At 48.7% G+C, this 22469-nt stretch overlaps 1 protein-coding gene across 4 annotated transcripts in view; it reads right to left on the bottom strand.

Annotated features, from left to right (window-relative positions):
- Window positions 1-22469, bottom strand: part of pps (protein partner of snf) — a 283892-nt gene that overhangs the window by 205920 nt on the left and 55503 nt on the right. For all 4 annotated transcript variants that reach the window (XR_006773414.2, XM_069302993.1, XM_069302994.1 and 1 more), the window contains exon 5: window positions 9345-9475. Coding sequence is in view for 3 of the 4 variants with exons in the window: in XM_069302993.1 (XP_069159094.1) it covers window positions 9345-9475 (131 nt within the window). In the remaining variant the exon portion in view is untranslated. The remainder of the gene's footprint in view (window positions 1-9344; window positions 9476-22469) is intronic.

Here is a 22469-nt window from a genome sequence, read left to right as displayed (position 1 = left end):
CAAGTGGAATTTCTCAAGGGCAAGATTGATAGATAACATTAGGGCTTTCATTACTAACACTTTTAGACATTAGTCATAGAACTGTACCCTACTGGCTTTATTTGAAATTGAAATTGAAATTGAAATAAGTTTATTGAGGTAAAATACACACAAAGGGATGAGGTAGCTCAAGCTATTCTCACCCCATTCAGTACAACGTGTTAATATACACATAGACACACATCACAAATAAACACATTACCAAACATTCTGAGAGGTAAAAATATACATTTCCTCCCTCACAAGTATGGCTTTATTTGGAGCACTTATGTACATTCTTTGTTTTATCCCTGCTTCACCCCCCCCCCCACCCTATTAACACGAAGTTGCAATGGCTAATTTCCCATCAATTTTGCAAAGTCTGTTTATATTCTGTAATGTTTCTACTTTTACAACTGAACGTATTGCCTGTTAATTTTGGTGTCATCTGCAAATATGCTAATATTGCTATTCACTCTTGTATCTAACTCATTTGTGTAGCTGTCAACATATGGGTCCTGGTCAGAGCTCTGGGACATACTCTTTGTAACCGTTTTCCACTCTAGCTATACTAGATTTATGCCAACGTCACGTTTCCTGTACGACAACCATATTCTGATCCAGCTTAAAGAAGTCTGTGCCAATATCAAATAATTTTACCTTTCTTATGGATCTCTTGTGTACAAGGAAATGAAAAGATATACTAATGTACAGGATTATTGTAATCTTTACCACTTTAATTGAAACTCCTTCAAATGTTTGGGAAAATACCAAACAAAAAAATTTGGCCAAACATGTTACAAGTCACTTTCTAGTGTATGTTACAAGTCCCTTATTAATCTTGCTTTCTTAAGATGAGCGAGAAAGAAATTTACAATCAACAATTTGTTTTCTCACATCTGACATTAAATTAATTGGACAACAATTGGGAGAGAAGTGATCTACTGCAACATACTGTAGCACCCTTTTTAAAAATTGGGATTACATTTTGAAGTTGATCCAAGAAAATAATAATTATTAGTTTACTTTGTCTTCACTCTCACTATTAATCGATTAAATTTTTGGCCAAGTGTTAAGTGCCTCCCTCGTAAAAGCCAAGATAAAAATCAGTATCATATATGAGCGATTTCTTCGTGTTAGATGACCAGACTATATTCAATGGTTCAGTTCTCCCATTAACCTTGACTTCATATATAGATAGATAAGACTTTTTGGGATTTAACTTTGCTTACCTTGTTACTATCACCACGTAATTAATTTTTGTCCTATTTTAATTCTATCATTTCTTACTAGTTTGATACAACCACTTTGTTGATAATCCTTCACATTCTTTATTCACTTACACATATATTTCATATTTGCAGTAAGAGCTTTAATCTCACGTTCATAAATTTAGGCTAATAATTACATATCCAATTTTAGAGATTTATATGAAATATTCAAGCTTAATGCCCTTCTTGCTGCAAGTGGCAACTGTTATTTGGCAGCAGGTTTTAGGTGATCTGTGCAAGACACTAGCCTTGTCTAGGTGCCTAGACTTGTTTTACATTATTTAGGTCTGCCAGCAGCTTCACAATCCAATATTAATTATAAAGAACTGCATTTGGCAATGTGTGTGTTAAGCTTCAACCCAACTCACTGAGGTGCTGTCAAATTATCGAACAGTGAAAAACACAGCGTTGAATGTAATGAAACGCCATTTTCTGGGTGAGACCTGGAGGCTCCACGGAGCTATACCGGGCTGATGTGCATATATTAGGCCATGGCAACAGTCAATCAATGGAGTTCTAGGCCTACCAACGCCAGAACCTGGCCCTCTCAGATGAGGCACGAGGAGCAATGGTCTATAAACATTCCCATGTAATGGGAAGCAGTCTGTGTGTGCCATCTACCAGGTCAGGCACTCAAAAAGGTAGGAATTCCAAAACAAACTACAGCTGGTTAAAAACTGCAAACCAAAAACCGAACTAGCAAACAGAACTCCCCAATCGAAAACAAGCAAACAAGCATGACGTCACCACAGCTGTCACGCCACTATCTGCACAACTACCCAATCCCCGGGAGGGAGAAGAGGAGGGGGGCCCCCAGACCTCCCGCAGAATATCAAAAATGCAAAAAAAAAAAAAAGCCGACCAGAGGAAGGGAGGAATGCAGGAGAACCTCCGGGTCTCACCCAGAAAATGGCATTACATTACACTCAAAGCTAGTTTTCTGTGGAAACCCCCTTCGGCTCCCCGGAGCTAGCTTACCAAAGATGAAGGAAAAGGGGGACTTATCCAGGAGGTAGTCGCCACTCGCTCCTCAATTCTAAGTCGAAACAACTGGCTGCTTCCTGCAGTCCAAGACTACACACGCTCGAGAAGGGCCAGGAACATGAGCGCGGTACCGTGCGGCCAGGACCCTGTTCGACCTCCAAAAGCCCCATGCCTGAATGTCAGCCCAAGACGTATTATCAAAAACAGTAGCCAAAGCCACGAACTTACGAACGCCTTGAGCATGAGGATAGACCACAGGCTGGCTGGACCGAAGAATCCTGCGGACAACCCGAGAGACCCATGCCCTGGAACAGGGAAGAAGGGAAATCGGGTCAACCCAAAGCGCATCCCCTGCCACCGAGGACGTGGTGCGCAGATAATGGCAAAGAGACGTAACCACACAAAACATGATGCACCCCCGGACGAACAAACCAAGCATCAACCATCCAAGAACTCCTCTGGAAAGCAGCTGTCTCATTCTTCACCAGAAAAGAAGGAGATGGCTGCAAACAAACAAACTGACCACCAGGATCGAAAGAGTAGAAACTCCTGCGCCGGAGGAGAGCATAAAGCTCCCCAATCCGACTCCCAGAAGCCAATGCCAACAAGAAAAAGAGACTTAGAAAAACAGTCCTGAACCGAGGGGGGCCACCACAAACCAAGGAGGAGAGAGAAAAGAGAGCACCATGTCTAAAGATCAGGACAGCTTAGGTGGCGCATGAGCAGGCCGAAGGTGAAACAACGCACAAGAAAGCTAGCGGGACCGAGCAGAAGTGACAACAACCCCGATCACAAGCAGAAGTGGTCCATCAGCGCCACACGATATGAAGTGACAGTATTTGGCATAAGATGTCCTAAAACAACCAAGAGAGAGGACAAAACAGCCCGATCAGAAATAGAAGACAACCTACGAAGAGACAAAGTGCTCGAAGGACCGCCAGGAAACTTCATACTGCTGCCGAAACAAAATTCGCAAGTGGGACACCATCAACAAAGCCACCTGTTCACCATACAAGTGGTGATAAACCAACGTCAGAAAGACCAGACGCAAAGACTGGAGAAGATTAAACCAGCCACATACCGAACTGGACCAATCTGCTGAAAGAGGCGGAGCCACGGGAAAGCCCTCGGATTTGGACAATGAGCAAGCAGCGCCTGAAACCAGGGCTGGGCCGGCCACCAAGGGGCCAACAAGACTATCCTCCCCTGGTAAGTCTTCAAGCGAGCTAGGACTTTGAGCAACAGATGAACCAGGGGAAAGAGGTACAGGAAAGTTCACCTCGACCACTCCAGTCAAAAGGCTTCAACCCCGACGGCTTTGCTGTTGATGTTGAAGCCGGCGCCGCATATACCGGAAGAACACCTCGACCATGCTGATGAGAAGAGGTCCACGTCCGGGCACCTGAACATTCGGCAGAACCAATGGAACGAGTTGGCGTCAACCGTCCATTCCATGGACAGAGGAATGAAACGGGACAGGCCGACCACCAGTGGGTTGGACACTCAGTGAACATGAACCTCCAGGAGAGCCAAACCCCGAGAATTCAGCAGATGAGTCACCCAAAGTGACGAGCCCCAAAGAGCCAAAGGCCGCATCGAATCCCCGCAGTTCAACAATAAACTACAGGGGGAGCAGTCCAAATGGAGCTAGATCGTCGATCCGCAAGCGACTTACCCTCTGAAGCGAAAGCCACACCGCCACAAACTCCCAGGCCATATGAGCCCGACAGAAGGGCAGACCCCACCGACCCTGGCCGGACTGTGAGCACTGGTCAAAAACCTTCAACCGAAAGACAAGGCATCCGTGAACACATCGAGTGAGGGCTCGAGCAGGCGCCACGGCACAGAATCCCGAAGAGGAAGCCAGTGACACAGCAGCCGACGCAAGTCTCCTGGGGTCTGAACCAAGCAATCCCAAGAGCCACGGAAGGGATGTCCCCAAAGAAACCAGAACAGCTGCCGAAGCCAGATCTGACCTGTCAGGTAGACCAGCACCGTGAAGTTCAGACTTCCACACAGCTGCTCGAACAACTGACGCGTGATCCGGGTACCCTCCAAAAACAGCCAAAGTCGGGACCGCTGGCCACAGCAATGTTGCAGGAGGGGGAGACAAGGAAGCAATCCGAATGTCCCACAGAAGACCCAGCTAAGTTCGAACCTGCGAGAGGAACCAAATGGGATTTTCTCCATTTTACCAAGAACCCGAACCGGCGAGCTGGGAAAGAACCGACTCCCTGGCGAGCAGACTCGCGGACTGGCTGGGAGCCCAGACCAGCCAGTCATCGAGGTAAGCCATAACACGAACGCCTAACAGACACAAAAGGGTCACCATAATCCGGGAAGGGCGTGTAAACACGCGAGGTGCCAGATTAAAGATGAAAGGAAGGCAATAAAAACTATAAGCCTGTCGTCCCACAACAAAACCGAGCCAGTCCCTGAACCTGGGATTAATCAGGTCTTGCCAACACGTGTCTCGGAGGTCCAGGGACACCATCCAAGTGCCTGGCTCCAAAAACTGTCAGACCTGGGACAGAGTGGTCATCCAAAAGGAGGGGCAATTAACCCAGTGGTTCAGACGGGACAAGTCCAGAACAAACTGCAGGTTCACACAATCCAATTTCGGAACTGGAAACAGGCGGGAAACCCACCTAAGATATGCCGTCGCTTGAACTACAGTATGCTCAAGTGAATCCACTCCAGTATAACCCGAAAGAGCACAAGTGAAGAGGCCTGCCCCACCAGCCACAAACCCCCTGAAGAAGGAGGAGCCACCCAACGCCACCAGAAGCTGCACGAAACGACCCAAAAGGCCCATAAATTGTGGAACCAGGCATAAGCAAACAGCACGAGCCTCCCCTCCATTGCCCCGTCAACAGGGCAAACCGCAAAAAAAAAAAAAAAAAGTCCGACGCCCCTTATGAGAGCCCGACTGACACTCAGAGCGACATCTGTGCTGACCAGACGCCAACTCTGGTAAAACTGGCTTATGATGACCAGGGACCCTGAGCCCTGGCACGACCCTTCCGGGCAGGACCACCGCAAGCCCCCGGAGAACCAACAAGTCCAACATAGGCCGGCAACAAGACAAAGCCACCTGTAGAAAATGTGCCACCGCTCTGCAAACAGAAACAGACAGAAAAAAGGGACAAAAATCTAAGAGCCAGGGTAGACCAACATCACAAAGTTCAGGCTCCCGCACAGGCCCTTCGAGCATCTGCCGGGTGATCTGGTAGCCCCAAGATAACAGCAAAGGTGGGACCGCAGGCGAAGAGAGACTCCAGAGGGAGAGACAAGGAAGCGGTCCAAGAGTCCCAAACAAAACCCAGCCAAGTCCGAACCTAGGAGGGAACCAGATGGGACTTCCTCCAGTTCACCAAGAACCCGAACCTGGCAAGCTGAGAAAGAACCAAACTCCTGGCTAGCAGACATGCAGGACCGGCTGGGAGCCCATACCAGCCTGCCGTCGAGGTAGGCAACACCCGAACACCTAAAAGACGCAGACGGGCTACCACGACCCGAGAAAGGCGTGTAAAAATGCGAGATGCCAGGTTCAACCCGAACGGGAGACAACGAAAGCGGTAACTATGATGCCCCACAACAAAACCAAGCCAGTCCCTGAACCCCGGATAAATCAGGCCATGCCAATATGCGTCCCGGAGGTCCACGGACACCATCCAAGCACCCGGTTCCAACAGATGCCAGACCTGGGACAGCGTAGTCATCCAAAAGGAGGGACAATGAACCCAGGGGTTCAGACCGGACAATTAGAGAATGAACCTCAGGTCCGCACAGTCTCGTTTCGGGACAGAAAACAGGCGGGAGACCCCCCCCCCCCCCCGAGGGACGTCGTCGTTTTGACCACGCCCAAGGAACCCATTCCAAGATTACTTGACAGAGCGCAGGGGAAGAGGCCTGCCCCGTCAGCCTCGAGCCCCCCGAAGGAGGAGACGCCACAGCAGACCGTCAGAGAGGACCCGATAAGCCCACAAATCGTGAGACCAGGCATGAGCGAACAGAGCAAGCCTCCCTCCCATCACCCCGTCAATGGCACGAATAGTAAAAGGGCCGGCACCCCTTATGAGAACTCGAGCCCCGCACAGAGCGAACACCGTGCCGACTAGAAGAAGGCGGTTACGAAGGAGGCGCCAGCCCCAAAACTGGCACCCGTAGCCTACCCCGACGAGTGGAACCCCGAGCCCTGGCACAACTCCGGGAAGGCCCCCCCCCCCCCCGGGTCCCTGGAGAACCAACAAATCAGACATGGGACGACAGCTAGCCGGAGCCGCTTGCAGATACTGCACCACAGCAGAATCTGCAAACAGCAAGGGGCCAGAAGGGCGAAGACATCCTAAGAACCAGGGCCCAATCAGATTCCAGGGAGGAAGCAAGCAACGCCTGCTGACACTCGAGCCGAGAGGTATAAAACAGCGACACTGCATCTCGCAGGATCGGTGCAAACAGCGTCAACAAGGCAGACGACAAGCGAGCCGCCGCGCCCAAGGGACCGGACCCAGGTGCCTCCACATCCTCCTCAAGCTAGTTCCGAAGACAGCTCCAGGAGGGAAAAGAAGTGCAAAGCTGAAGCCAAGAGGCCACAAGCGTGCAAGTTCCTAGCAACCTGCACATGAAGCTGCACAATGCCGACATCAATGACCACCGTCAACACCTCAAGCCACTCAAGTGTGCAGGAACGACAGAAGGTATGCCACGCCTCCAAACCAAAATCAGGACAGTCCGGCAGCCAGGACGACTCTGGAACCCTCATACCGGATCCAGCAGGGAAAAGAAGACCCCAAACCTGAATGAAGACATATCCATGACAGAGGCGTAATCTGGGTCTCGCAGGAGGTAAGCCTGCAAAGGCCTCTCACACCACATTAAGCTGGATGCGGCAAGCCAAAAAAAAACCGGAAAGACGGGACCGAAGCACCCGAAGGGACACGGAACCGAACACGGGGAGGGGCAGACACCATATCCAATTCGTACAAATAGGGGGGGGGGAAAGAAAACCCCACTCCTTGTAACAGTAAGCCCCGCTCAGAGGGCAGAAAAACCCAGGTGGGGTCCAATGGGGCACAAGGCCCTCCAAGTCAGCCCCTCCCCAGCCCCAGGATCCTTTACATCCAGACCCGGGGCCAAGTCATCTCCCAAAGACCCGGCCTCAAACGAAAAAGACGGATGGAAGGGGGCCCACAGGTCAGACCCAGAGGCTTCAACAGGGAGAACTTGACTCAAGACCATCTAAACCCTGCCTCGACTCGGAAACCCTCAGACGTTTCGGAGCCGGAAGCAGGGGGGGGGGGGGACCAGACCGAACCACAGAAGGGGAAGGACGAGGGGATACAGACAAAACCAAGGCCAAAGCGACCATCACCCCCAAGTCCGAATCCCTATAAGCACGACCCACGCGCCCCCTTGGGATTTCCCAGGGTCCTGAGACGGAACTCACGCTCAGGAAAGCCCAGACAGGGTACTGTTAACCGGCACCCAACTCTACCAAATGACTTTCAAACAGCTGAACCCCAGGGGCGTGTACACTCAGCAGGGGGTACCACCCGAAAAGAAAAACAGTACCCAGTACTTGTACACAGGGAGTAACAACCAAGGCAGGCCCCCCCCCACCAGGCAGAGAAACAAAACGAAAAAGAAAACCCTGCAAGAGGACAGCGTACCCAGTTGGAACAAAGCCGGCCGCTATAAATGGTGAAAACAAGCTGCGCAGTACCCTGCGCCCCTACCAGTACAAACTGCCTCCTACCCAAAGGTAAACAAGGGAGACAAAACACCTAAGCACACAAAGGGCGGCCGAAAACCAAGCAGTAAACGGCCAAGCAGAGGCAGAACCCTGTGGAACGAGGCCCCAAACCCCCAAGGGCAGTACTTATGGGCACCTAGGGAAGGGAACCCTAGGTGCATACAGCCAGAGTACTGAAGAAAATCTCCTGGCTCACACACTACCTAGAAGACAGTCACTACACACAAGGCACAGTGCTGAAACAATCACTGGAGCCAGAGCACACGACCTCTGCCTATAGCATCAGCCTCAGAACTGGGGTGTGGAGTGCTGGCGCAGGGGTCTGCACAGACAGCGGAATGGTGACGTGTGCAGTCATGCTCGTTTGCTCGTTTGTTTCGGGAGTTCTATCTACTTGTTCGGCATTTTGTAGCAATTTGCACCAGAATAGGCGTTTGTTTGGGTCGCTTACCTTTCTGGGTGCCATGACCCTGTCGATGGCAAACATAGAATGCTTCCAACCACACGGGGGTTTCTATGGGCCATTGCTCCCCTTGCCTCTCTGAGGGGGGCCAGGTTCTGGCTCGTGGTCCCCGGTAGGTCCACAAAACTCCATACACATGACTGATGCCAAAGTCTGACATTAGCATATCAGCCAGGATAGCTCCGGGGAGCCGACAGGGCTCCCCCCAGAAAAATTGCCAATTTGTTTTCAAGATACCATCAGATAGACAACTCCCTACCCTAAATTAAAATAAAGTGCCAAAAGTCACCAGCGCAGTAAACCATTCACATACAAAAAAATATATACTGCATCATATTAACACACAAGCACTCTACTTAATTACAACGCAATCTCAAATTATTTTAAGGTATGTAACAATGCTCAATAATGTAAAGGTATAATAAACTAAAAAATATGATCCAGAGATACTCATTAATTATGGGATCCTTAAAATGTAGTGACTGTGGTGCCCTGTGATGGTTATCTTGAGATGATTTCGGGGCTTAGCGTTCCTGCGGCCCGGTCTTCGACCATGCCTTGTTTTTGTTACCGATCACCAGGATACAGCCTGTTGCAGCTGTCTACCTCCCAGGTACCTATTTACTGCTAGGTAACAGGTGCATCAGGGTGAAAGAAACTCTGCCCATTTGTTTCCACCTCCACTGGGGATCAAACCCGGAACCTTAGGACTACGAATCCCAAGCGCTGTCCACTCAGCTGTAAGGCTCATTTGATTGCCTGATTGATTGCTCCACTTGCCCACCCTCTCCTCAAATAACATCACTAAGTAATATACTGTACTACACTTAAAATCCATTGTAACAAAAGTTACCTCTTCTCTTTCTGCTTTATCCATTTGTCTCTGTGACCTGCGCTTTGGGGGAGGACGAGAAGTTCTCAAGGGAGATCCTCCTCTCGGTGAAGACGCACCATCTTCAGAGATAGGTGCATCTTCAGACTCTCCTGTAATACACAACAATCATTAAAGAAAGAAGACATTAGGTACTAATGGCAAGCAATCAAAATGTTCTTGATCAAATCTTACAAATAACTAAGAAAAGAGTAATAAATTAAATATACGTAACTTAAAATTTCATGTTATTTTTTGGCATAAGTACATTGTTTTTACATTAAAACAATGGGTTGATTATGCAAAACCCACCTATTGGTGTTTGACAGGTTTAGACTAAATAGTTATTCAAGTACAGATATATCAGTTGCAAGTTGCTCCTTATTGCTACCTTTGTGGACCTGTCTAGGCCTTCTTCAGTGACCCCCACCCTGCTGTTGATTAAGCAAAATTACCATTACCCGATACATTTTGTTTCCAGTCATTTTCTTGTGTTCATTTTCCTCAACAATTTAATTAATTTTCACTAAATATGCACAACGACATACTCTATACATCTCTGCCCTCAGGATACAAAGACCCCGAGGCAATCCATGAAGATACCCAGATAGATACAGTACAACTTCAATTAAACGTACTATATTGGAGCGTTGGATGCGTTGCAATAGGTGACATTCAGGAGGCGTTTGCATCAGTGTCTTATTTTTTCTTGTACGCAATAAAAATGCATTATTATATTATATACTGTACCTATACATTGTTACCCTACTAAAGAATACTGTGTTACATTTGTTATTTACCTTATTGTTGGAGTTGTGTCCATCTTGAAGTCTCATGGAGCTGTCAATGATGTACAGTAAATACGTACTGTAGTGTATTATACAGTTAACACTGTGTTGATTAAGTAGTTCTGCTGTATGTTGAGTACTACAATACAGTTTATGAAAACTGTATTGTAGTACTACACTAAAATTACTGAATCTTTAATTTTGTACACATTAATTTAACACTTGTTTTAACTGTTCACGTCACACACGATGTTTTTAGATGTTTGCATCAGCTTTGCTGGTGCTCGCTGCTGCTGTGGCTTCAGCTGCTTCTGAGCTGGTGCTGGCTGCTGTTGTACCAGTGCTGGGTACAGCTGTGCTCGTGCTGGGTACGGCTGTTCTTGTGTTGGGTACGTTGTGCTCGTGCTGGTTGATTTTCTGCTACAAGTTCTTGCAAAATATTGCTTCACTTTTGGCATTAATAAGGCACTATTAGTAAGCCCCGAGACATTTTGTTGTATAACAATACAGCTGTAGTCAAAAAATGGTAAATTCTACGATTATTCTTCCACCAGGCGGTTAAATACTGTACGTCAATCGCAGACAAAGCTAAGGGCACTGGATGCATACTGTACAAACGCAGACTAGGTCTATACATACACCCTACAGTAGGCTGGTGTTTAAACCAGATCCAGTAACATAAATTTTTCTCAAATATTCGATTTACATCAAATTATATAATTTTGGGTTATATATTTAGTTTAGCAGCATTATTACGATATTAAGAGCTATACAAAATACTTATTTTAGAATTGATTTAATCATTTTATTATTTCGAAGCCGTAGATCACTGAACTGTGGCAACAAAATCAAACAAAACACGCATGATGTTGTGTGCACACGGTTAGACCCGTCCACTCGTGCTGGAGTTGTGCCACCAATAACATATAATTTCTCAAATAGCAGATATCTATCATATTTACAGTATATTTTTTGTTTTATTTACTTTAGTTTAATTAGGATAATAAAGAGTTATTAAAACACCAGTTTTAGAAATTATTTATTAATCTGAAACGTTCAAAGTCATGGGTCACTGAACTATGACGACACAAACAAAAGTGAGTGAAACCTCACTTTACAGTATTCCCTTATCAGTCCACCCTCACTCATCTTGTATCATCACAGAAAATGTATATAAGAAGATTTCAACACATTAGCTAGCTATTCACGCTTCAGCCTTTAAATTAATTTACAAAGATACGTGTGCCACAAATCAGTGAACGAAAATCATTGAAACTCAGTTGTTCACTTGTGTGGACCACTCTGGCTGGTATTTGGTTGATATGCGTCACTACTGTACTTGTGTGGACCATTCTGGCTGGTGTTTGGTTCATATGGTTCACTTGTTGTGTGATCCACTTGTGTGATCCAACTTGTCTTATGAAGGAATTATTAACTGTAATCTGTGATAGAATGAGACAGTTTTCCACCACTGTGAACTCTGTCCCAACATCGTAAGCTTGTGGACCACTTGTGCGGTCCACTTGTGTGATCGAACTTGTCATATGAGCGAATTATTAATTGTAATCTGTGATAGAATGGGAAAGTTTTCCACCAGTCCGATATCTGTCTCGATATCGTAAGCAAATCCGAACATCCCCCGCTTCGGCGAACCATTGTTCGTCGAACCGTGAGAGTAAATCCGGCCTGAAAAGTGTGCGAACTAGCAAGAGATTTGTTGAATTGGGGTACGTTGAATCGAGGTTGTACTGTATATGAAACACAGCAATACAACAAGAAGTTTATTCTCTGCATAAAGTAGAGAAGTTTATGCCACCACCCCAGTTCCTGAATGATGAAGACCACCGACCAGAAGAAGGGAGGATGTCAGAAAACCTCTGGAGCTCGCTCAGAAAATTACGTTTCATTACATTCGATGCTGGTTTTCTGTGGGGAGCCCTGTCGGCTCCCTGAAGCTAACTTCCCACTGATAAGTAAAACAGGTACTTACCAGGGAGGCGGCAGCACTGCAGGTCTCAAAGTGAAGAAGAGACTGACGGTGGCAGCAGGCTCCCCAAAGCAACACAAGGTCGTAGAGGGCCCAGGACATTCATGAGATACCTGGTGGCCAGGACCCTTGTTCGACCTCCAAAACTCCCACCCCCTAATGTCGACCTAAGACATATTACCAAAACAGCTGCAAGAGCAGCATACTGCTGCACATCATAGGCATGATACCTGGTTGATGGGGTTCTGGGAGTTCTTCTACTCCCCAAGCCCGGCCCGAGGCCAGGCTCGACTTGTGAGAGTTTGGTCCACCAGGCTGTTGCTTGGAGCGGCCCGCAGGCCCACATACCCACCACAGCCCGGTTGGTCCGGCACTCCTTGGAGGAATAAATCTAGTTTCCTCTTGAAAATGTCCACGGTTGTTCCGGCAATATTTCTTATGCTTGCTGGGAGGACGTTGAACAACCGCGGACCTCTGATGTTTATACAGTGTTCTCTGATTGTGCCTATGGCACCTCTGCTCTTCATTGGTTCTATTCTACATTTTCTTCCATGTCGTTCACTTCAGTACGTTGTTATTTTACTGTGTAGATTTGGTACTTGGCCCTCCAGTAGCTTCCAGGTGTATATTATTTGATATCTCTCTCGTCTTCTTTCTAGTGAGTACATTTGGAGGGCTTTGAGACGATCCCAATAATTTAGGTGCTTTATTGCATCTATGCGTGCCGTATATGCATGAGGGTAGACTACAAGCTGGGTAGACTTGATTACACCAAGGATAATCCGAGACACACGAGCCCTGAAACAGGGAACCCGGGAAACCGGATCCACGCAGAGCCCAACCACCGTCACCAAACCAGTGGCCCGCTGGTAGCGACAAAGCGGCCACTGAACACAGCACATGATGCACCCCCGGCCTAACCAACCAAGAATCCACAACCAATGGACCCCAGCTGTCTCATTCTTCACCAGAAAAGAACGCTGCAAATTAACAAAATGACCACAAGGACCAAACAGACAGAACCTTAGCACCGAAGAAAAGCATAAAGCTCCTTAACCCGACCCCCAGAGGCCAAAGCCAACAAAAACAAGGCTTTCCCGAAGTAATCATGAACCAAAGAGGCCACAACAAACCTAGGAAAGAAAGGAAAGAACCTGGTCCAAGGACCTAGACAATTCAGGTGGCGCATGAGTAGGACGGAGGTGAAAAAACGCACAATAGAGCTTGCAGAATGGAGCAGCAATGACATCCACCCTGAACGCAAGCTGGAGCGGGCCCGCCAATGCTGCACAATAAGAAGCAACAGTATTCGGTACAAGATGCCAGTCCAGAAAAAGACAAGAAAGGACAAGACAATCTTAACCGACATGTGAATGTCGGTTAAGATTGTGAACAAAATGTAAACAAAAACAATCCCCATCAATATAGTTGAAGGCTGGGTGGCAACCAAAGCAAAGCCACAGGAGGGAGAGAAACGGATGCAGTCCGAGAATCCCACACTAGGCCCAGCCAAGTCCGAACCTGGGACGGAACCAACTAAGACTTCCTCCAATTTACCGGGATCCCGAACCTGGCAAGCTGGGAAAGAACCAGATCTTTGGCTAGCAGACAAGCAAACCGACTGGAGACCCCACACCAAACAGTCGTCAAGGTAAGTCAGATCCCGAAGACCTAACAGATGCAGATGGGTGTCTGGGAGATAGGAGACCTAGATGATTGTCATGCCCATCAAATTGATCTAGATAAAATATGTGCTTGGATTGCCATGTGGCAGATACAATTCAACATGAATAAACGCTATGTACTGTAATAGAATGTGGAATCACAGAAAATAGACCTACACAACTTACAAATTATGTAAAAAGGAATTACCTGTACAAAACTTAGAGAGATCTAGGGGTGGTTTTGGATAGTAGACTGTCACCAGAGGAACACAAAGAACATTGTGCGAGAAGTATGCATGTCGCTTTCCAACTTCAGAATCGCTTTAATGCTTAGACAGTGGTTATCGTTAATTGATGATTCACAGGGTAATGTGGTTATCGTTATCAAGATTTAAAAAAAACTTATTATCTGAGCTTTACATGTATTATGCAAATTACAGCGGAACCTCGGGTAACTAATCTCCCCCTTTCCAAATTTTTCGGGTTATGAGCTCGATTTCTTTGTAAAATTTGAAACGGTTTACAAGCTTTGCCTCGCTTTGCGAGTGTTGACACACACGTGGGTCAGCTGAGCGCGTGATTCCCGGTGGCACGGGCGACCACGCTGCAATTTACCAGTGTCACCCACGCCTAGTGACCATCACACTTTAATATTGTATTTGGGACGACAACAGGATGGATGGATGGTGAGGGGAACTGGATGGATGGATGGTGAGGGGAACTGGATGGATGGATGGTGAGGGGAACTGGATGGATGGATGGTGAGGGGAACTGGATGGATGGATGGTGAGGGGAACTGGATGGATGGATGGTGAGGGGAACTGGATGGATGGATGGTGAGGGGAACTGGATGGATGGATGGTGAGGGGAACTGGATGGATGGATGGTGAGGGGGACTGGATGGATAGATGGTGAGGGGGACTGGATGGATAGATGGTGAGGGGACTGGATAAATGGATGGAGAGGGAATTGGATGGATGAATAGATGGATGGTGAGGGGACTGGATGGATGGATGGTTGGTGAGGGGACTAGATGGTTGGTGAGGGGACTGGATGGATGGATGGATGGATGGTGAGGGGACTGGATGGATGGTTGGTGAGGGGACTGGATGGATGGATGGTGAGGGGACTGGATGGATGGATGGTGAGGGGACTGGATAGATGGAAGGATGGTGAGGAGACTGGATGGATGGATGGTGAGGAGACTGGATGGATGGATGGATGGTGAGGAGACTGGATGGATGGATGGATGGATGGTGAGGAGACTGGATGGATGGATGGATGGATGGTGAGGAGACTGGATGGATGGATGGATGGTGAGGGGACTGGATGGATGGATGGATGGTGAGGGGACTGGATGGATGGATGGATGGATGGTGACGGGACTGGATGGATGGATGGATGGATGGTGAGGGGACTGAATGGATGGATGGATGGATGGTGACGGGACTGGATGGATGGATGGATGGTGAGGGGACTGAATGGATGGATGGATGGTGAGGAGACTGGATGGATGGATGGATGGTGAGGAGACTGGATGGATGGATGGATGGTGAGGAGACTGGATGGATGGATGGTGAGGAGATTGGATGGATGGATGGATGGATGGTGAGGAGACTGGATGGATGGATGGATGGTGAGGAGACTGGATGGATGGATGGATGGTGAGGAGACTGGATGGATGGATGGATGGTGAGGAGACTGGATGGATGGATGGATGGTGAGGAGACTGGATGGATGGATGGTGAAGGGACTGGATGGATGGATGGATAGTGAAGGGACTGGATGGATGGATGGATGGATAGATGGTGAAGGGACTGGGTGGATGGATGGATGGATGGTGAAGGGACTGGATGGATGGATGGATGGTGAAGGGACTGGATGGATGGATGGATGGTGGACTGGATGGATGGATGGATGGTGGACTGGATGGATGGATGGTGAAGGGACTGGATGGATGGATGGATGGTGAAGGGACTGGATGGATGGATGGATGGTGAAGGGACTGGATGGATGGATGGATGGTGAAGGGACTGGATGGATGGATGGATGGCGAGGGGACTGGATGGATGGTGAGGGGACTGGATGGATGGATGGTGAGGGGACTCGATGGATGGATGGTGAGGGGACTGGATGGATGGATGGTGAGGGGATTGGATGGATGGTGAGGTGACTGGATGGATGGATGGTGAGGGGACTGGATGGATGGATGGTGAGGGGACTGGATGGATAGATGATGAGACTGGATGGATGGATGATGAGACTGGATGGATGGATGGTGAGGATACTGGATGGATGGAGGGATGGTGAGGAGACTGGATGGATGGATGGATGGATGGTGAGGAGACTGGATGGATGAATGGTGAGGGACTGGATGGATGGATGGATGGTGAGGGACTGGATGGATGGATGGTGAAGGGACTGGATGGATGGATGGATAGATGGTGAGAGGGACTGGATGGATGGTGAGGGGGACTGGATGGATGGATGGTGAAGGGACTGGATGGATGGATGGTGAAGGGACTGGATGGATGGATGGATGGATGGATGGTGAAGGGATTGGATGTATGGATGGTGAGGGGACTGGATGGATGGATGGTTGGTGAAGGGACTGGATAGATGGATGGATGGATGGTGAGGGGACTGGATGGATGGATGGTGAGGGGACTGGATGGATGGATGGTGAGGGGACTGGGTGGATGGATGGATGGATGGTGAAGGGACTGGGTGGATGTATGGATGGTGAAGGGACTGGATGGATGGATGGATAGATGGTGAAGGGACTGGATGGATGGTGGAGGGACTGGATGGATGGATGGATAGATGGTGAAGGGACTGGATGGATGGATGGATGGATAGATGGTGAAGGGACTGGATGGATGGATGGATGGATAGATGGTGAAGGGACTGGATGGATGGATGGATGGATAGATGGTGAAGGGACTGGATGGATGGATGGATGGTGAAGGGACTGGATGGATGGATGGATGGTGAAGGGACTGGATGGATGGATGGTGAAGGGACTGGATGGATGGATGGATGGTGAAGGGACTGGATGGATGGATGGATGGTGAAGGGACTGGATGGATGGATGGATGGTGAAGGGACTGGATGGATGGATGGATGGTGAAGGGACTGGATGGATGGGTGGATGGTGAAGGGACTGGATGGATGGATGGATGGTGAAGGGACTGGATGGATGGATGGATGGTGAAGGGACTGGATGGATGGATGGATGGTGAAGGGACTGGATGGATGGATGGATGGTGAAGGGACTGGATGGATGGATGGATGGTGAAGGGACTGGATGGATGGATGGATGGTGAAGGGACTGGATGGATGGATGGATGGTGAAGGGACTGGATGGATGGATGGATGGTGAAGGGACTGGATGGATGGATGGTGAAGGGACTGGATGGATGGATGGTGAAGGGACTGGATAGATGGATGGATGGTGAAGGGACTGGATAGATGGATGGATGGATGGTGAAGGGACTGGATGGATGGATGGATGGATGGATGGTGAAGGGACTGGATGGATGGATGGATGGTGAAAGGACTGGATGGATGGATGGATGGTGAAGGGACTGGATGGATGGATGGATGGTGAAGGGACTGGATGGATGGATGGATGGATGGATGGTGAAGGGACTGGATGGATGGATGGATGGTGAAGGGACTGGATGGATGGTTATCTTGAGATGATTTTTTGATTTGATTTGATGGATGGATGGTGAGGGGACTGGATGGATGGATGGTGAGGGGACTGGATGGATGGATGGTGAGGGGACTGGGTGGATGGATGGATGGATGAAGGGACTGGATGGTGAAGGGACGGGGGAAGGGAAGGGACGGTGAAGGGACTGGATGGATGGATGGATGGATGGTGAAGGGACTGGATGGATGGATGGATGGATGGTGAAGGGACTGGATGGATGGATGGTGAAGGGACTGGATGGATGGATGGCGAGGGGACTGGATGGATGGATGATTATCTTGTGGTTATCTTGAGATGATTTCGGGACTTTAGTGTCCCCGCGGCCCAGTCCCCGACCAGGCCTCCACCCCCAGGAAGCAGCCCGTGACAGCCGACTATCTCCCAGGTACCTATTAACTGCTAGGTAACAAGGGTATCAGGGTGAAAGAAACTCTGCCCATTGTCTCTCACTGGCACCCGGGATCGAACCCAGGACCACAGGATCACGCGTAGTGTGTTCTGTCCGCTCAGCCGCCGGGATGGTGAGGGAACGGGATGGATGGATGGTAAGGGAACTGGACAGACGGATGGTAAGGGAACTGGACAGACGGATGGTGAGGGAACTGGACAGACGGATGGTGAGGGAACTGGACAGATGGATGGTGAGGGAACTGGACGGATGGATGGTGAGGGAACTGGACGGATGGATGGTGAGGGAACTGGACGGATGGATGGTGAGGGAACTGGACGGATGGATGGTGAGGGAACTGGACGGATGGATGGTGAGGGAACTGGACGGATGGATGGTGAGGGAACTGGACGGATGAATGGTGAGGGAACTGGACGGATGGAAGGTGAGGGAACTGGACGGATGGACGGTGAGGGAACTGGACGGATGGACGGTGAGGGAACTGGACGGATGGACGGTGAGGGAACTGGACGGATGGATGGCGAGGGAACTGGACGGATGGACGGATAGATGGTGAGGGAATGGAATGGATGGTGGGGGAACGGAATGGATGGTGGGGGAACGGAATGGATGGTGGGGGAACGGAATGGATGGTGGGGAAACAGGATGAATGGTGGGGTAGTGAGGTGCCATAAGCACAATCAGAGAACACTGTATAAACATCAGAGGTCCGCGGTTGTTCAATGTCCTCCCAGCGACTATAAGAAATATTGCCGGAACAACCGTGGACATCAAGAGAAAACTAGACTATTTTCTAAAAGATGTTCTGGACGAACCGGATTGTGGTGGGTATGAGAGTCTGCAAGCCACTCCAAGCAACATCATGGTGGACCAAACCCTCAAGTCAAGCCTAGTTTTGGGCCAGACTTGGGGAGTAGAACAACTCCCAGAACCCCATCAAGCAGGTGGGGGGAACGGGATGAATGGAGACAGGGAGGCTGGTGAGAGGGGGGAGGGGAGAAAATATTTCCGAAACACCAGCCCTTAGAATCATTTAAGGGAAGAACACGTGATGGGCAAGTGGGAGGGCAGGCGAGAGTGAGTGGATGGATGTGTAGCAGGGTGGGCGGCAAAGTGGGTGGACAGGCATGCAGCAGTGGTCGGGCAGGTGTCAGTGTGTGCAGGCGGGCAGTAGTAGTGAGATGGTTGGCAGAGTTGGCATAGTTGATGTCCAGGCAGCAGAACAAGTGGGGTGGCTGTTGGTAGACAAAGGTGGTTGGTGGCTGATGGTAGACTAAGGTGGTGGGTGGCTGATGGTAGACTAAGGTGGTGGGTGGCTGATAGTAGACAGAGGTGGTTGGTGGCTGATGGTAGACTAAGGTGGTGGGTGGCTGATAGTAGACTAAGGAGGTGGGTGGCAGGGCGGTGGTCAGAGTGGGTGGGTTTGGGTGGCTAGCAGTGGCAAGAGCAGGTGAGCTTCTGGCTAGGACTAACACAGGAGTTGGTCACTCCTGGTCCCTCCCCCACACCAGCCCCTCCCTGCTACGTCCATCCCCCACCCTCCCCACTACCTCCATCTCCTCATCCCCGACACTGCTCTCCCCCCAGCCATATGGGCAGAATTAATATGGCAGGCTTCCTTGCTACCAGCTGAAAGATCAGGAGGCAGACTCCCTGAACATGTGACAAACTTATTGTTTGCTAACTGATTGATTGTAACTGTGAAAACCGGATTGACTGTGAATGCCTGATTGTAAATGCATGACTGGCAGTAAATGTTGAACTGGTTGCTACCACAACAGTTAATGCTTGACTGCCTTTGGTTATGACTGCCCATGACTGGTCTTGACTGAATGCTTGACTGACATGTTGTGACTGACTGGCTGCAACAAAACAGAGGCATTGAAATCTGTGAAAGGAAAATGTGGAACTAATGATGCAGATATGAAAGTGTTTAAGGCGAGCAGGGAATGATTTCACCTCCTCCTCCTCCTCACCCTCCCCATACACCAACACTGCTCCTCCCTTCCTCCTCACCATCTCCCATACACCAACACTGCTTCTCCCCTCCCTCCCTCACCATCTCCCATACACCAACACTGCTCTTCCCTCCCTCCTCACCATCTCCCATACACCAACACCGCTCTTCCCTCCCTCCTCACCATCTCCCATACACCAACACTGCTCTTCCCTCCCTCCTCACCATCTCCCATACACCAACACTGCTCTTCCCTCCCTCCTCACCATCTCCCATACACCAACACTGCTCTTCCCTCCCTCCTCACCATCTCCCATACACCAACACTGCTCCTCCCTCCCTCCTCACCCTCCCCATACACCAACACCGCTCTTCCCTCCCTCCTCACCATCTCCCATACACCAACACTGCTCCTCCCTCCCTCCTCACCCTCCCCATACACCAACACTGCTCTTCCCTCCCTCCTCACCATCTCCCATACACCAACACCGCTCTTCCCTCCTTCCTCACCATCTCCCATACACCAACACTGCTCCTCCCTCCCTCCTCACCATCTCCCATACACCAACACTGCTCCTCCCTCCCTCCTCACCATCTCCCATACACCAACACTGCTCCTCCCTCCCTCCTCACCCTCCCCATACACCAACACTGCTCTTCCCTCCCTCCTCACCATCTCCCATACACCAACACCGCTCTTCCCTCCCTCCTCACCATCTCCCATACACCAACACTGCTCCTCCCTCCCTCCTCACCATCTCACATACACCAACACTGCTCCTCCCTCCCTCCTCACCATCTCACATACACCAACACTGCTCTTCCCTCCCTCCTCACCATCTCCCATACACCAACACTGCTCTTCCCTCCCTCCTCACCATCTCCCATACACCAACACCGCTCTTCCCTCCCTCCTCACCATCTCCCATACACCAACACTGCTCCTCCCTCCCTCCTCACCCTCCCCATACACCAACACTGCTCCTCCCTCCCTCCTCACCATCCCCATACACCAACACTGCTCCTCCCTCCCTCCTCACCATCTCCCATACGCCAACAAGAGTCCTCAGTAAAGGTAAGGTACAATTAAATGTTCACTAATTTTATTGATGGTTTATATTTATATCTGATTGTTTTGTGCATGAAAAATACAAATTATATTCAGCATAAAATGTATTTTTAAGTTAATATTTATGGGTGTGGGGAACAGATTAAATCAATTTACATTACAGTATTTCTTATGAGAAAAAAATTTTGGATTGTGAATTTTCGGTTTACGAGCCGTCTCTGGGAACAAATTAAATTTGAAAAAGAAGGTACCACTGTATAGATATAATAGGTCTATGTATGTGTAATAGAGTTTACCTTGACTCATGAAAAAATCATGTTACCATTTCATGATACGAATGTGGTAATCATGACTGTTACTAGGGAACGGCAGTCATTGTCATGACAATTTAAGCAATCACTGTCTGGGTTTTACATGTATGAGGCAAATATGCATATAATAGTTCTCTTGTGGATGTAAATAAAGAAAAACAAGAGATAAAACAATCAGTGAAATATCCGAGGATAAAACAGGAGGCAGCATCAGCAAGTGTAGCACCAGGTGTCCACAAGTGCCAGGTGCAGCCTTGCAGCATCAGCAAGTGTAGCACCAGGTGTCCACAAGTGCCAGGTGCAGCCTTGCAGCATCAGCAAGTGTAGCACCAGGTGTCCACAAGTGCCAGGTGCAGCCTTGCAGCATCAGCAAGTGTAGCACCAGGTGTCCACAAGTGCCAGGTGCAGCCTTGCAGCATCAGCAAGTGTAGCACCAGGTGTCCACAAGTGCCAGGTGCAGCCTTGCAGCATCAGCAAGTGTAGCACCAGGTGTCCACAAGTGCCAGGTGCAGCCTTGCAGAGCACATCCACCCAGTGAAACGATAAATATCCACTTATTTTCATGTTTTTCTTAACATCCAGAATACATATTAACAATTTTATGATGAAAAATTGTTTTATTATTTTTTTTGTGCATAGGCAGGTAAGATTATTTATTACTCCATAGCCGCTGTCTAAGGATTAATTATGTACATGGATGGTGAAATACTAAAAAACTGTTCATGACTTTTATGAGACCAAAACTGGAATATGCAGCAGTCGTATGGTGCCCAAACCTCAAGCAGCACATAAATAAACTGAAAAAGGTGCAAAGGCATGCTACAAAATGGCTTCCGGAAGTGAAAACAGTTACGAAGAAAGGCTAGAGGTGTTAAATATACAGAATATAGAAGAAAAAAAAGTGGTGGTACGACTACTACTAGTACTTAAAAAATAATATCAGAAATTGACTAAAATGACAAAGAGGAATTCCTAAAACTAGCAACTTCATGAACAAGAGGACACATATTTAAGCTAAGGAAAGGTGCCAAAAAATATTACAGTTTTCTTTTGCAGCCAGAGTGGTAGATGGTTGGTATAAGTTAAGTGAGAAGGTGGAGGCCAAAACCATCAGTAGTTTCAAAGCGTTATATGACAAAGAGCACTTGGAAGATGAGATACCTCAAACGTAGCTCTCATCCTGTAACAACACTTAGGCAATTAC

The sequence above is a fragment of the Procambarus clarkii genome, chromosome 49 (genome assembly GCF_040958095.1).
Source record: "Procambarus clarkii isolate CNS0578487 chromosome 49, FALCON_Pclarkii_2.0, whole genome shotgun sequence".
NCBI lineage: Eukaryota > Metazoa > Arthropoda > Malacostraca > Decapoda > Cambaridae > Procambarus > Procambarus clarkii.
This window is presented reverse-complemented; position numbering and strand designations above follow the sequence as displayed.